At 35.5% G+C, this 16,722-nt stretch overlaps 2 protein-coding genes across 2 annotated transcripts in view; one reads left to right on the top strand and one right to left on the bottom strand.

The window, feature by feature from the left end:
• Positions 1-4,293: 4,293 nt before the first annotated feature.
• On the bottom strand, positions 4,294-4,869 carry LOC145259653 (uncharacterized). Its single transcript, XM_080117310.1, has one exon. The coding sequence runs from the start codon at positions 4,867-4,869 to the stop codon at positions 4,294-4,296; it is 576 nt and encodes a 191-aa protein (XP_079973436.1).
• A 6,960-nt stretch (positions 4,870-11,829) lies between these two features.
• LOC145259898 (uncharacterized) overlaps positions 11,830-16,722 on the top strand; it is a 45,507-nt gene continuing 40,614 nt past the window's right edge. Inside the window, exon 1 of the mRNA XM_080117815.1 lies at positions 11,830-12,250. The gene's annotated coding sequence lies outside the window, so the exon portion shown is untranslated. The remainder of the gene's footprint in view (positions 12,251-16,722) is intronic.

Raw genomic sequence — 16,722 nt, 5'->3', positions numbered from 1 at the left:
ACAAAATTATGGAAGTCACTGTTTCCGTAGCTCCAATGCACGTTCGAGCCTTCAGAGATCCTCTCCCCGAAGCCACAGACGTCCCCATGGATGTGAGTAGAGAAATGAAAAGACATGCAAAGCTAATTAAAAACCTAACTGATAGGTTGCACCACATGGAGCTGGCACAGTACAGACACTGGCAGAAATCAAGAGATTATCCTCAAACTCAACACTTCAGCGAGCAGGACTATCCTCGATGACAAAGTGGCAGCTGTAATAGCAGCAGCCTTTGTCATTTCCACGCATGCTATGGAGAGAGGGCTTATAAATGCCACAAGCCCTGCTCGTTTGTTAGAGCCAACAAGCTAGCAGGAAACGATCAAGCCAGGCAGTAAGGGCAACCGATACTCCTGGCCAAACCCACACACGTCGCACCTTCTGTCACAGAAAAAACACTGGTACACACTTTCTCATTGATACTCTTGCAGAGGTTAGCATTATACCCAAGAGACTGGTGAAAGAGAAGCAATTCCAGTCAACATTCTATTGGCAAGCCATAAACCACTCACCCATACCGACTTTCGGAGAAAAATCTCTAATGTTGAATTTAGGTTTTCAACACATTTTCCAGTGGGTATTTACCATTGCGAAGTTACCAGTCCCGATCTTAGGAGCAGACTTTTTACACCACCTTGGCATCTTCGTGGATGTCAAGCATGGGAAATTAATCGACAATAACACTGGAATTACCGTGCAGGGGAGGATTAATAATACAGTGCGGATAAGCCGAGTTATACTGAAAACTGCAACGGAAGTATACACCAACTTTTAAAAAGATTTCCTAACATAACTGGTCCTATTTTTAGCGACGACAAGGTTAGCCACAACGTCACTCATCACATCCAAACCAAGGGATCATCTGCAAGCGTGCAGATTCAAACCCGATCGCTTGAGAGCCACCAAACAAGAATTTCAGCACATGTTAGGCATAATTCAACCCTCCAACAGTAACTAGTCATCACCACTTAACTTGGTGCCTAAAAGGACAGCTGGCGACTGGCACCCTTGCGGGATTACTGGGCACTCAATAGTCGCACCACCCAAGACAATTACCTTATTCCCCACCTCCAAGACTTTTCAAACTCTCTCCATAGGAAATAAATATTTTCTAAAATCGATCTTGTACGTGCATACAACCAGATTCCAGCCGATCCCAAAGATATACCCAAAACTGCGATCACTAGCTCATTCGGACTTTGAGTTTTTATGAATGCCTTTCGGACTGAGAAATGCTGGCCAGATGTTCCAGCAGTTTATAGATGCAGTTATATGCAGTTTGTCATTCGTCTATGCTTACATCGACAATTTACTAGTAGCCAGCTCATCAAAGGATGAACACATTCAACACCTTCAACAATTGTTCCACAGACTATCGGAATACGGCGTCATAATCAATTCCAGCATATGTGAGTTTGGAGTCTCCTCACTATCTTTCTTTGGTCATGTGATCGATGGTATTCGTCCCCTCCCAGAGAAGGTTCGATCTATTATCAATTACCCACCTCCCACTTCACTACATAAACTCCAGGAATTCCTCAGGTTTATCAAATTCTACAGGCGTTTCGTGCCTCACTGTGCTGAAATCACACAACCTTTAACCGATTTACTCAGAAATAAAAAGAAGAAAAATGAAGCGAAATATTGAATGAATCTGAATCACGCTTTTTCGCACAAGTAAAAGGAGCCTTGACAGATGCAACGTTGTTGGTTTCTCATCACCCCAATGCACCTTTAGTAGTCAGTAGATGCATCTGATATCAGCATTGGAGGAGTACTGCAACAGTTTGTTGCTAATGCGTGGCAACCATTATCCTTTTTCTTCAGATGCCTCCAGAACGCTCAAACCAAATGCAGCACCTTTGGCAGAGAACTTCTAGCTACTTATTGCACAGTCAAACATTTTCATTACATATTAGAAGGCGTAATTAGCTTTAAAGTAGCTCTTTTTCCTGGGTGAGATCAATTGTGAAGATGTTGGAAAACTTGTCGTCTGAGGCTAGGTGGTATGTACGGTCATGTTTGTTTCTTTGCCGTGTTGCAATAAACAATCACTGTACTGAAGGGTATGGGCATTTTTCGAGTTATAAGGATATGTTTTCTTGAACATCTTTAAGCGTTGTGTCTGATTCCTGTTCTTGTGCTGTCAATTCCATGCTTAGTGAGCTGGAATTTAGAGAAGTGATCATGGCTCTGGATAAGGTGTCTACTACAATGTTCTCCTGGCCTTTTACATATCTTATATCCATGGAGTACTGTGCAATGTAATCGAGATGTCTGATTTCTCGTGAGCCATATTTGTCTATGCTTGTGTGTAATGCATAAGTTAACGGTTTGTGATCTGTGTAGATCGTGAAATTTCTGCCTTCCAAGATGTGTTTGAAATGTTTAATCGCCGGGTAAATTGCCAATAATTTCCTCAAAAATGTGCTGTATTTTCTTTGCGTTTTGTTTAGCTTATGTAATGTTATGACTCTTTAGGCTGTGATCATAGCATAGTATCTGTTAATTGTGGTAAGCGGGGTCAATGGTCAAAACATTATTATTATTATATTTTTATTAATTGGTTTGAGCGACGGATGGTCGCTGGATCAGTTATTATGATTAGAAGAATAAACAATTAAATTGCAGAAGAACTGATTGATGTGTGAATCGCAAAAGGAATGTGAAAATAGAAAATATATGTAAACATTATTTTGGGGTTTTGAATAAATAAATAAATAACTAGTTGTGGATTAGATTGGTATGAGACACGTAATTAGGTGACGTAAGAGAACACGTGATGTAGTTAGTTTTGGAGAGATTCAGGGAGTTGAGGATTGACCACCAGAGTGGACAGACGTCTAGACAAGGGTGGACAGACAGCTAGGAGCAGGCTGTATGAACAGAAAATGTAGACTAACTGCAGATCCTGTGAAAACCATTTGGGACAACTGTAATAAATTTATATTATAAAAATATAAAGAGTTGTTTTAATGGTTTCATAAATAAGAACAGATGTCTCAATTAGATGGTGATCACTTCATGATTCGTCACGGAGCAGCGGGAAGATACAGAAGAACTCTTCAAGAAAAAGGTATGAAGCATATATTATTATTCTTACATATGAACTGTAAAAATATCCCATGTGATAAGTCTTATACAACATGATTCAGTTTACACGTCAATATCATGTCCTCTTAGCTAAACAACATACATACAATTTATACGTTTATTATCTGTCTGTTAAAAGAACAATATCTTACATCCACTAGATAACACATGACACGATTTAATATATCATCTCCTCCAATATAAACCAATATACAACACTTGGCTGAAAAATGATATAGGGGTCATCCCATCATCGGTCAGCTGGTGTATGACTACCCCTATGGCTACGTCTGAGCATCTGTTGTAAGTGTGAATCTGGTATCTTCCTTGTCATTTATGTAAGTCAGCTTTGTGAAATTTGCTAGGGCTTTCTTCGCTTGTGGAAAAGCTGCTAAGGCTGGTCCATCTAATGTTAACTGTTGGTTTTTGGTCTTGTTCTGCAACAGCGATGTTAGTGACGCGAGAATTTCAGAGCAGTTGAGTAAGAATCGCCTATAGTAGTTGATTATTCCTATAAATCGACGGACTTGTCGAACTGATGTGGGCTGTGGCACTCACTTTTTCGGGTAGTGGTGATATTCTGCCCTTGTCGATCATGTGTCCGAGGAAGTTGACTTCTGATTGGCCGAAGATGCATTTTACAACGTTTATTTTTAGGCTGTAGTGAGATAATCTCTGGAAAGCTTGATCCAGCTGCTGTTTATGTTTGTCAAGGTTTTTACTAGCAATTAGGATGTCATCCATGTATGCAAATATGAATGGCAATCCTCTGAAAACCTTATCTATTAAGCGTTGGAAAGTTTGACCCATGTTTCGAAGTCCAAAGGGTATGCGAGTGAATTCGTAAAGTCCAAATGGTGTGGTCATGGCTGTTTTGTGGATATCCTCCTCTGCTACGGGAACTCAGTAGTATGCCTTCACTAGATCCAATTTCGAAAACGTTGTTGCGTTCTGTAATCTGATCGCAAAATCGTGGATGTGAGGAGTAGGTATCTGTCCGGTGCAGTTTGTGCATTTAGTCTTCTGAAATTGCCGCATGAGTGCCAGGATGTACTATCCGATTTTTGCACCATATGTAAGGGAGAAGACCATGCGCTTTTTGAGGGTTGGATAATTCCCTGTTGTAGCATGTGCTGAAATTCTTCCTTCGCTATTCGGTATTTATCCGGTTTTAAACATCTGGGGGGTGGCGTGGACCGGTTGTCCAGTCATTTTAATGTAGTGTTTAGCACTATACTTGACCATGTCCATGTCTCGGAATGGCTGAGACAGCAGCATATATTTTTGGAGTAATCGACGGATAGATGGGTCCTCAGGTAGGGTTGAACTGATACCTGTTGACTGGTATCGAGTGGAGACTCCTCTGACCACCAATTTCGTTTGATTGTCTGTTAATGTGTGTTTGGTCATGTCCACAGACAAGTTGAATTTCGCCAGGAAATCTGCTCCTATTATGGGCGTTGTTATGTCGGCTAATGTAAAAATCCATGTGAAAGTGCGCTTCAAGCCGATGTTGATAGTTAGTGATTTATCCCCGAATGTGGATATCTTGGTACCATTGGCTGCTTGAAAGTGATACAATTGGGTCGTAATCTTCTGACTGGTCAGCGGTGGGATTACACTTACTTCGCCACCAGTGTCTATTAGAAAATTATATCCGTGGGTGCTGTCCCTGGAAAAAATAGATGACCTTTTACAGAGGGTCCAGTGACAGTCATTGTCTTTACTGGCTGGCATCCTCGTTTCCCTGTTTTGTTCTGTTACTGAAGGAGCAATGGTGGATACAGTGTTGCACGTTACTGCCGAATTTACTATGGTAGAAACAGTGTCCACCCGCTCTGTTGCATTCCACGTTTCTACTTCTGCTGGTACTCCTTTGTCTATGGGGCGACCTGTTGTGATGTGAGTGCTGGCGATCTGCTTTCAGTAAATCCTGTATTTGTTTGGACAGCTTCTCGACCGTTGCTTTTAGCTCAGCTAGCTCTTCGTCTCTTTGTTGCATAGGCTGTTGTTATAGTGTGTTTACTCGGTGTGCACGGAGGTTCTCGTGAATCTGGTCTGCTATTTCCGCCAGTTTGTCAGGCTCTCTTCCTTCCGCCGTTGGTGTGAGGATTTGCTGGTAGTTTATCCAGCCACAAACTCCTCATTATGTTCTCCAAGATCTTGTTATCTCTCAAAAGGGTGCGCATCTGATGTAACAACTGCGACGGAGTGCGGTCTCCAAGTTCAACTTGAGTAAAGTCATTGAATAAGCCAATTCGCTTCAGAATTGCTTCCTTCAGCCGGTCGTAAGAGTTTTTTTTCTGGTATAGTTTCGAGTAAATCTATTACCTCCTCCATGACGTCGGTAGGTAATTTCTCGACCAAGTAAGTGTATCGTGCCCTTTGCGACATCTGCTTCACATCGAATAAAGCTTGGATTTGGATGGAGCAAGATTTTATGTTGGCTAGGTTAAATACCGGGATGTTTAACGATAGAGTGGCTGGAGATATTTATGAAAATGACGACTCCATGGTCTTCTTTTGCTTGATTTAATCCCGAAAATGATTTGTAAACCTTTAAATTGCCGGTCTCTGTTCTTTGCGTAGGCAAGGAGTCGGTGTAGACGGATGTCTGCGGTCCCGATTTAAATGAGAGAATAACGTGATGTGGAACTGTAGGGTTGTAGAAGGAAGTGCATGTTTAATTTCATGGTTGGGTGTCACCAATTTATAGGGGAAAAGAAGTTTAAGTGAAATTAAATCTCTCTGCCCCAAACAAAATAATAAAAAGAAATAAAACAAAATGACACCTCCTACGCATTTAAAATGCACTGCATTTATTTGTCAACAAAAATAACAAGATGAACAAGCAAAGATCTGATCAGTAAAAGTTTTTGAGAAATCATTAGAATTAGAATGTTAGATGAAAGTTCTTCGTTGAATTAATAAGGTTTGTGTTTTAACTGGCAAAGTTCACCTTATTCAAAAGTCCCATGAGGAAAGTAGTCCGTTGTTATTAATTCTTATAGAAAATGTGTGAAATAGGTGCGTGTGTGCATAAGTGTGATTTTCGAGTGCCCACGTGGCGTGTGTAATTATGGTTTCGATAGTTTTGAAAGCGAAGATGAGATGAAAACGAGAGGCATGTTCAAGTCGGAGTGAGAAAGAAGGGCAAAAGGAGGGAAGAAAGAATGTTTGATGCGTTTAAATACTTTTGGGACCAGCTCCAAAACAAGATTGCTACTGCTGATATTTTGGTTTTTGGAAAAGCGTTAAAAAGACAATCTCCTAAATTTTCTCATTAGTCGCTTGTGTCACGTGATACTGTCTTCAACTACGTCCGCCAGAAATATGTTAATTTTACTTTTGTTGTGAGAAAAAGTGTGTGGGTGTATTTGAAATTATGTTGTTGCTGGAAGAACTTATTTTTGTGCAAAATGCGCGGGAAAATGAAATGAATAAATGTTCGTTTATTTGCGCGTGAGCGTGTGTGTGTGTGTGTGTGTGAGTGAATGACAGCACATTACACATTGGATATTCCGTTTTGGCGTACTTAAACCATCACAACTGACAGAGGTTGACAATTCAACTCACATCTTTTTTCTGAGCTCTCCTGCCTGCTTGGATGCACACACATATGCACTACGTCTTATCCCCCAGCAGCAAACGGCATGTTGAGCGCCTGCACCGACAGTTAAAGGCATATCTTAAAGCATGCTTCCGGCCTATTGGCTAAGCAATCAAAGACCATATGTGGGGGCAACCCCACATATAAGACCATTGCTCTTGTAGCAATCAGTTATTGAAACCCTTCATACCAATTGTCACTACCCAGCTCTCCTACTCTCCGGGGAGGTGGTCCCCATTTCCCCAATCTCAACATTAAAAAACGGCCTTGTGCCTTATTTGCTCAGTGGGGAAGCAAATAAATACAAATACAATCTCTTAAAGCATACTCTGAACCCAACAGACGGATAGAATGCCTTTCGTGCTACTCTGTATTCCATCCACCGTTAAAACGTACATCGGCTTGTCTTTCGTCGACATGGTTTACGGAACCTCACTGACCTTACCTGGACAGATGGTCGCACCACACACACCACACCTCAGCCAGACCCAACAAGCTAGCTACACCTCTCGCGAAGGAATATACGTCGATTCCACTGAATATTAAACTCAGACCACAAAATGTCACCACTCACATTCCTCAGAATATTAACACATGGACTCACGTATTCATCCGAAACAATGGGATTAGAAAAACGTAGTTTCATTAACTTTGTAACAGCGGCGACAACTGCCATTTTAAATGTTCACCGTAGCAGCAGTGATGACACTCAACATTGATCTGGTCCCATGGCGTGACACCCCTAACACGAAACTGCGAATAAAATATAAAAAAACTCGTAATTTCTCTTTTAAAAGTGGGCTGTTTATTTTCTTTATGGATTATACTTCCAAAATAAACTATTAAAGTTGTTTTAAAAGTAATAGAAATATATTTTTTTATTTTTTTAAAAAACAGTAATAAATTTTACGAACTCAATATTTTTCAATTTTTAAACTTTAAAAATTTATCAAAATTTTTCTATTGATTCTATTTTTACGATATTTTCAGAGTCAATGTGAAATTTTATGCTCTTTCCAATAAACCGAATATAATATTTTAGACAAATGTTTTTTTTTAAATTCACGCGCCCGCCCATTTTCAAGTGTCTATTAAAAAGTAAATAATTAATTTACTCACCAAAGTTTTATATATCACAAATTGAAGAGAAATTTTCAATAAATAATATATTCAAATTTAAAACAAAAAAGTAGTGTTTTTTTTAGAAATCTACCTGTAAAGTTCGAAATTTAAAACCTTTTTTTTAAACCACGTTGTTTGTTTTTTCTTTTCTTTTTTTTTTAAATAAAACCTTGGTCCTTGCTCCTTTAATTGAAAAAAAATTAGGGCTTGACTTACATTTTTCGAGTAGTTATAAGATTGGAAAGACAGGGGATCGAATAATTCACGCCTCCCATTTTGAAATGTCTATTAAAAAGTACATAATTAATTTACTTACTAAAGTGTTATTAATTGAAGAGAAAAGAAGGTCAATAAATAATATATTCAAATTTAAAACAAAAAAAGTAGTCTTTTTTTAGAAATTTACCTGTAAAGTCCGAAGTTTAAAACCTTTTCTTTTTAAAAAAAAAAAACACTTTTTTTTTTTTTTTTAATGAAACCTTGGTCCTTGCTCCTTTAATTGAAAAAAAAAAAAAAAAATAAATTAGGGCTTGAATTACATTTTTCAAGGAGTTATAAGCTTGGAAAGACGGGGTGGAATTATTCACTATTTTTCACGAAATTTCTGACACACCTAGCGTAAACAGTAACACTATGTGGTGCTGGTGCTGGTGCATGGTGCAAGTCTATAAATGGGCCATAAGTAATCTTTTTTACTATAAAAATCTGAAAAAAATCTTTATAATGTACGTACTTGTTACTGCATGAAAATGTCATATTCCAAAAATCGATCAAGTAGTTTTTTTTTTATTTAAGAAAATCAAATATCGGACGATTCATCCAAGAAAAAGCCAAGCACCATCTTGTTTGAGAGATAACGCAACTAACGACCCCTGGCGGAAATATGGGGCAACAAGGGTAGTACATGCAGACCATCGAATATTTTATCAATCAAGTACTTTTTTTTTTTTTTTTTTTAAGAAAATAAAATTTTACGATTTTTAGGGATAATAAATAAATAAATTGACTTCTTTTAATAAAGAGAATGTGGAAAACACTAGTTTTTTTGGACGAAGTAAAGAATAGATACCCTGTAGCAGACGACGACGCCTGGCGGTGCCAGGCGCACAATTCAACTAACACCGGTGATTCGACCTTGACATTGGCACAAGCACACGGCGTCGGTTGTTTGTAAACACGTCAAATAGCAAACATGCTCGAATATTCACCAGCATTTTTTTAAAAATATATTTACAAAACCTTTGAAGATTTAAAAGAAAAAGTATATATTTACAAAACATTTTTTTTTAAATAAGTAACAAAACGAACGTATTTAAATAAAAGATATTTAAATAAACGGGTGTCTCTTTCTGTTTCGGATTTTTGCGACCAAGATTGATTTTTATGTGCCGTGTTTTTTTTTTTTTGGGGGGGGGGGGGTTCTGTGTGCGTTTTTAAGACAATTCAATATTTATTCTTTAAAACATTAACTTTAGCGACAATTAATATATTTTCAAAATAATACTTTTAAATATTACATTTTTACGAATATTCGCAAGCAAGATTTAAAAAAAAAAAAAAAAAAGACGAGGTGTTTTTTTTTTTTTCAATTAAATTATAAACTTTATTTGAACTTTCAACAAACTTTTACAGACATAAAAATAGACTTTATGGATATTTTATAATAATTTTTTAAAAATATATTTAACGAAAAGTTTTTTTTGGTATTATTATACAAACACCGTGACAGCGTTAGGGTTAGGGTTAGGATTAGGGTTAGGGTTAGGGTTAGGGTTTAGGGTTAGGGTTGGGGTTAGGGTTAGGTTTAGGGTTAGGGTTAGGGTTAGGGGTTAGGGTTAGGGTTAGGGGTAGGGGTAATTCGCTGTCACGGTGTTTGTATAGTTTTACCTTTTTTTTTTATCATTTCATTGTTGAATAAAATTTCAAAGTAATAAATGGTGAAAAAAAATATCTCGAAAAGAAAAAACACCTTGTCTTTTTTTTTGTTTTAAATAAAACTTTAATTTTAAAATTTCGATGTTTGAAAAACAGTCCATAATATATATTTCATTATAAAAGTTCTATTTTTGTTTGATAAAAAGAATAAAACAGTTAATAAATAATAAAAAAAAAACAACAGTCCATTAAGTTCAAATAAAGACTGTTTGAATAAAACTTATAAAAAAAGGTTCATTCTATACGGTTTTGGCCATTTCTTTTTTGTGCATTTTTGATACAATTCAATATTTATTTACAGTGCGATGTATGTCGGTGGTCAGTGAAGGAAGGAGAAATCCTTTTAGGCCGAGGCAATTTTTATGCATAATAAAATCACAAGTATAAACAATTGAGATAAAAAAAATATATTATTTTATTCACATCTTTTTATAACTTTTATTTTTATAAAGATGAAATGTAGTATCACAAGATAGAAATCTTTTTATAATTTTTATTTAAAAAAAAACTGTCTGTAAAAGTTTGTTGAAAGTTCAAATAAAGTTTATAATTTAATTGAAAAAAAAAAAAACACCTCGTCTTTTTTTTTTTTAAATCTTGCTCGCGAATATTCGTAAAAATGTAATATTTAAAAATATTATTTTGAAAATATATTGTCACTGAAGTTAATGTTTTAAAGAATAAATATTGAATTGTCTTAAAAACGCACACAGAACCCCCCAAAACACGGCACATAAAAATCAATCTTGGTTGCAAAAATCCAAAACAGAAAGAGACACCCGTTTATTTAAATATCTTTTATTTAAATACGTTCGTTTTGTTACTTATTTTAAAAAAATGTTTTGTAAATATATACTTTTTCTTTTAAATCTTCAAAGGTTTTGTAAATATATTTAAAAAAAAATGCTGGTGAATATTCGAGCATGTTTGCTATTTGACGTGTTTACAAACAACCGACGCCGTGTGCTTGTGCCAATGTCAAGGTCGAATCACCGGTGTTAGTTGAATTGTGCACCTGGCACCGCCAGGCGGTGTCGTCTGCTACAGGGTATCTATTCTTTACTTCGTCCGTTTTTTTTGTTCGTCTGAAAACAGACTTTAATAAGCGAAGTAGTACTTCTTTTTTTTGAAGAAAAAACAAATTTTACGATTTTTAGGGATAAGAGAATGTGTCTTTTAATAAAGATAATACGGAGGGCAGACCAACCATCGACTATTTTTATTTTTTTATTTTTTTTTAATGTCGAAAACCCTTTTTGGGTTTGTATTACTGTACACATAGATTCGAAAAAGTTGTCAAAAAACAAATATATAATAAATAAATGTTATCAAAGGCAAGATAAGTTACTTTTCTATCGAACTGGATAATTTTCTAGCGTTTTTATTTAATGTAACATGTTTATTCAGCTCGAAAAACATACAGTGTTTACCGATGTATTGGAAAATTAAAAATGGCGCCCGACTCTCTTTCACACGGTAAGTTTGGGAAAAGGGGTTATAAATAAAAAAAACTAGACAAAATACAGTTAGAAAGTCGCTCAATATGTTACCGTGACATAGGCTGACATTCGGTGGGTTTTTAACAGTATTTTGTATATTTTTTTATTTTTAACTAATTTTCCCAAACATACCGTGTTCAACAGAGAAGCCGGTGCAATTTTAAATTTTCCAATACATCCGGTAAATACTGTATGTGTTTCGAAAGGAATAAACATGTTACATTGAATAAAAACACTAAAAAATTATTCAGTTAAGTAGAAAAGTAACTTATCTTGTGGCCCATTTATAGACTTGCACTTGCACCCACTATGTTACAAAATCTGGAATAAAAAAAAATAATTAAAAGAAATTTGTTGTAAATTTTTGTCGACCCATTTTCCTTGTTAACTAGATTGTACAAACATCCCTTTAATTTAATCACTAACCGCTGGAAATTATCTGTCCGTTTAAGTATATTTGCAATATTTTGTTTTTATTTTCGAAAAGAATACGGACATTTTATTGCGTGAAGATTTTGTTTGGGTTACACCGGAAGAAAGAAAAGTTTTACTTTCATTATTATCCAATATCCGTAAAGTGAAAATATTGTTGTAAAAATTCGTATTCTTTTCTTTTTGGATAATGTTTAATATTTTGGAAGTATAAAAACTTTTTCAAATTCAGAAGTTTTGGAATTTAATTTATTCAAGATAACTTCAACAGGTGCTTCATAGAAAGGAAACTAGTTCCTATTTACAATGCCTCCCAACGGGACAGAGTTAGACACCAGGGTCGTTTTTTAACGCGGAGAAAAGGAACAAAAATAAAAAATTGTCTCAGTCGTGAAGGATTTCTCCTCCACTGACAGAGAACAAGTAATTGAAGTGCAGCATCTGAAGAACATACTACACGTTGATCTTGTCCCGAAGACCAAGAGTTCGACTTTTCAAAATATTATTGGCGATTAATAAGGTAAGTTAAAGAAACGTTTTATTAAAATCAAATCACTTTTTAAATTCAGATAAGCCACTAAGTAATAGTGATAAGTTTTGTGAATATTAATTCGTCCTGAAGTAGTTAGGTTTCGAGGTGCCTCTGAATCTACTACATACACTCACACGCATAACATTTTCATGTTAAATTTTACCCTTTGCCCCCATTTGTATGTATATATATATATATATATATATATATATATATATATATATATATATATATATATATAAAATTGTAAATTAACACTCTCTGCCAATATCACCTCCTCCCCAAGAACATCTGAAAACTTGGTAGAAAGAAGAAAGCCCCCCCCCCAACAATTATTATAAAATGGTGAATCAGTTTTGTATATAAACTTACAGTAACATGATCTCATTTCCAGGCCATTTAAAGTAAATAAACGCACAGAATTTGGTGATCTTTTCTGCGGGAAATAACTCCATTTTATTAAGAGATTCGTCCCTTTTTTTTTTTTAAAAACAAAGAATAAAAAACATTACAAATGAAATGGAATTTTTATTAAAGAGGGTAAATTTTTACGACGTGCCCCAGCGTATTCTAAACACCCCAACCTCCCCGTGTTAAGAACGACTTTCGGAATACCGCTCCCCCCTTCAACCTCGAAAGCCGTTCTTAACATGGGGGTTGGTGTTTATTCCGAAAGCCGATCTTAACATGGGTAGTTGGGGGGGGTGTTTATACTACGCTGGGGAAGGTCGTAAAAATACCTTAACTGCGCCTTTTTTTTTTTTTTTTTAAATTAAAAGGAATTCTTGACAACCTTAATAAGAAAGAATGAAACAGATGAGAAAATGTTTTACAATTTGTCACTGCGCAGAGGGAGACAACTCTCGCTTGCAAAATTTCAAACAAAAGTTCTTTAGGTTCAATCCAAAATATGGTGTTGCAACAATGGATATGTTGCAACCCTTCGCTGAAGGAAATTGATAATCTTCAAGGTCTCTTATTACTTAAAGAAAGGTGATCCGTTTCACTAGGTAAGATCTTCAGACGCAAACAACCCAAAACAACAGCAAAATTGGTGCCAAAAACACTCCCCTGTTGTTACTCAGGTGACACCTTAAGTACACTCATTTAACCAATAAGAATGTTAGCTCCAGTGTTGCCAAATGAGATTTTCAAAACCCTCTAGATTAGGGACATAAAATCTCCAGAAAATCGCTAGATTTTTTACTTTTCGTAACCGAGATTTTGAAGATTAACAACAAAAAAAAAAAAATCTCCTCAAAAAACAAAAAAAAACAAAACAAAAAAAGAAACACTAGATTTTAACTTTGTACTTTATATATAAATTTAGTCGTTATGCAGAGTACGGAGCATGATGAATTTAAAATTAAATTTAATTTTTACGGTATCTTTTGTTTATTAAATTGTTAGGTAAAAGTTCAGAATAGTTAACAAAAAAGCTCATCCTCCCATCTTAAGAATAGGGTTCTAAATAATAAATGTAAATGTAAAGATAGACGCTTGGTTTTAGATGCATTAAAAGTAACCAGCCACTCCTTTCCCCATTGTACCACACGCTCAAGATCAGAGGAGAGAGAAGCAGAGAGAACTTTTGGTCGTTTACGGTCTTAGATGTGCTACTATAGATAGTAGTGTCATCAGCATAAATGTCTACGAATGATCTAAGGATGTGATTTGGAAGATCATTATTGTAAATCAGGAAGAGAGTTGGGCCCAGGATGGAACCCCAGCATTAATACTGTGAGCTTCTGATTTCTGCCCATCAACTACTACTCTTATGAACCTATCAGAGAGAAATGATTTGATAATTGAGAAGACATTTCCAGCTATATCATAGCTGGAAATCTTGTGAAGTAAACCTTTATGCCATACCCTATCAAAGGCTTTTGATATGTCAAGAGCAATTGCCCTAGAAAGGTAGCCTCCGTGGAGAGATTCACTAATCCTATGAGATATAACTGTAAGCACATCTGCTGTAGATCTAGCAGAACAGAAACCATATTGTGTGTCACTAAGAAGGTTATTTTTGTTGAAATGGTTGATTACTTCTCTATTTAACACAGATTCCAACAACTTACTCATGATGCACAGGAGACTTATTGGCCTGTACTGAGAGGGAGATGAGCGATCATCTGAATTCTTAAATATAGGGCAAACTGATGAGATTTTCCAGGGTGATGGGAAGCAATTCTCCTTAAGACAATGTTTAAACAGTTTTGTAAGTATGGGCGCTAGTTCTGGTTGAAGTTTGAGTACTATAATTGGAATACTGTCAGGGCCGGTTGCTTTACTGGAATCAAGATTTTTCATTAGCTTGGCAACATCACATACTGATATTTATATACCACATAGCGTGTTTTCTGATACAGGAGAAAATATTGGAGATTGGCAGCCTTGGTCTCAAAGGTTAGAATTAGCTGCAAAGTTCTTGGCAAAGAGTTTGGCTTTGTCTGATGCTGACAAGATTACATCAGGTCTATTGATGATAGTTGGGATAGAGCACACGTTTCTGTTCAGGATTCTGTTTGCTATTTGCCAAAACTAGTGGGAATCAAGCTGCTGCTCAGCTACTTTGGACTTGACGGACTGAGCATACAACTCTCTTGCATACTTTATTATTTTTTACAATGGTCGCTGGCAGTTCTGAAAGCAGCTTTAGTCTCAGTACATCTATTATATTGGAAGCAATGGAAAAAGTGATTTCTGTGCACAATGGCAGCAGCACATTCTGGAGAGAACCACTGGCTGTTAGGTTTCGCTGGAACTTTTTTGAGTGTATGAAACGGTCAATACCTACAATTAACCATTTTATCAGGTCTGATACTATAGAGGACACATCCTTTTTAAACATGGAATGCAGAGGTAGATCTGATATAAATGTACAGAAGCTATTCCAGTCTGTCATAGAGTATTGTTATACTGTACGATGGAGAGGTACATCTGAAGACTTTTTACATTTCATTTTTATCTTAATTGATACAACAGAGTGGTCGGAAGATCCAAGTGGAGACAGAACGGAAACTCCTTTTCTCTCTCTCTCTCACGCACGCACACACACACACATTCAATAAATTATAAGTTTCAAATTATATTCCTTGTTGAATAATAAATTGTAAATTCTAATTTACAGAGTTTAGATAAAAAAAATTCAATTTTTTAATTAGCTCCCAAAATGATTGTCAGATTTTATCAATTACTTTTTTCACAGCAGTAACAGGATAAAATATTAATTATGGAAATATGTGCAGATATGAATTTGTCTGTTTCATTTTTCATTTAGCAAATATTAATGTGCCTGACTTTTGCAAATATATTACTTTTTCACAAATATTAATGTGTTGCTATTTGGAGTTAGGGTTAGTGGGAGGTTTTGCTATGAAATCACAATTTTTATAAAAAATTAAATTACAAATTTAAGACCACAATATCACTGAAGAAATTGTCAGCAAAATACAGTTCAAATAAATATTTGCATAATAAAAATAACAAAAAATCTACGATGCATGTGCATTATACTTGAATATCTAAAACTCAAAAATATATTTTAAGTAAAAACATTATTACCTAATTACATGTCGAAATTAGTGAAAATTCCAAAAATGACAAAAAAAAAAAAAATAAAATAAAGTGAAAACAAACAAAAGAAAATTGTTATTATCGATGCATAATTTTCTACTTTGAAATTTAAGCAAAAATAAAGTGAAAACAAACAAAAGAAAATTGTTATTATCGATGCATAATTTTCTACTTTGAAATTTAAGCAAAAATAAAGTGAAAACAAACAAAAGAAAATTGTTATTATCGATGCATAATTTTCTACTTTGAAATTTAAGCAAAAATAAAGTGAAAACAAACAAAAGAAAATTGTTATTATCGATGCATAATTTTCTACTTTGAAATTTAAGCAAAAATAAAGTGAAAACAAGGGAAACAAATCGGTAAAAAAAACATAAAACTGCATTTTCCGACAGATTATATTTTTTTTTCTTGTAATTGTAATGCTACTTGTTGAATTTATTTTTATTAATTTCGACAGGCAATTAGATAATAGTGATTTTTTTGACTTAAAATGCATTTTTGTATCTAATTATAATACACAAGGATCACATCCACAAACCCCCAGAAAACAAATTAACAGGTAGGATGTTGTTCTCTGAGAGAAAGTAGATAGTCTTCATGCCGAATCTTCTTAAATTCCTTTAGCAGTGCATCTCTATTCCTGAGCGAGTCTATAAGTTTTTGTTTGGTGGGTACCTCGCCTTCACAAATGGCCGCATTTTCCAGATGTATCAGAAGGTTGGGATTCAGATCAGGGTGAAGGAAGTGATTAGGGGGTGATCACCTCCCACCTGGAACTGTCAGAACTTACGTATGTCAGAGGTCTATTGTTCACAGCACGTTGGATGTCAGAGATGGTAGTAAGAAGCTCCGAGTAACAGCAAACAGATCTTTCGATGGAC

Source organism: Euprymna scolopes, chromosome 35, assembly GCF_053919585.1.
Source record: "Euprymna scolopes isolate OS-2025 chromosome 35, ASM5391958v1, whole genome shotgun sequence".
NCBI classification, from domain to species: domain Eukaryota; kingdom Metazoa; phylum Mollusca; class Cephalopoda; order Sepiida; family Sepiolidae; genus Euprymna; species Euprymna scolopes.
This window is presented reverse-complemented; position numbering and strand designations above follow the sequence as displayed.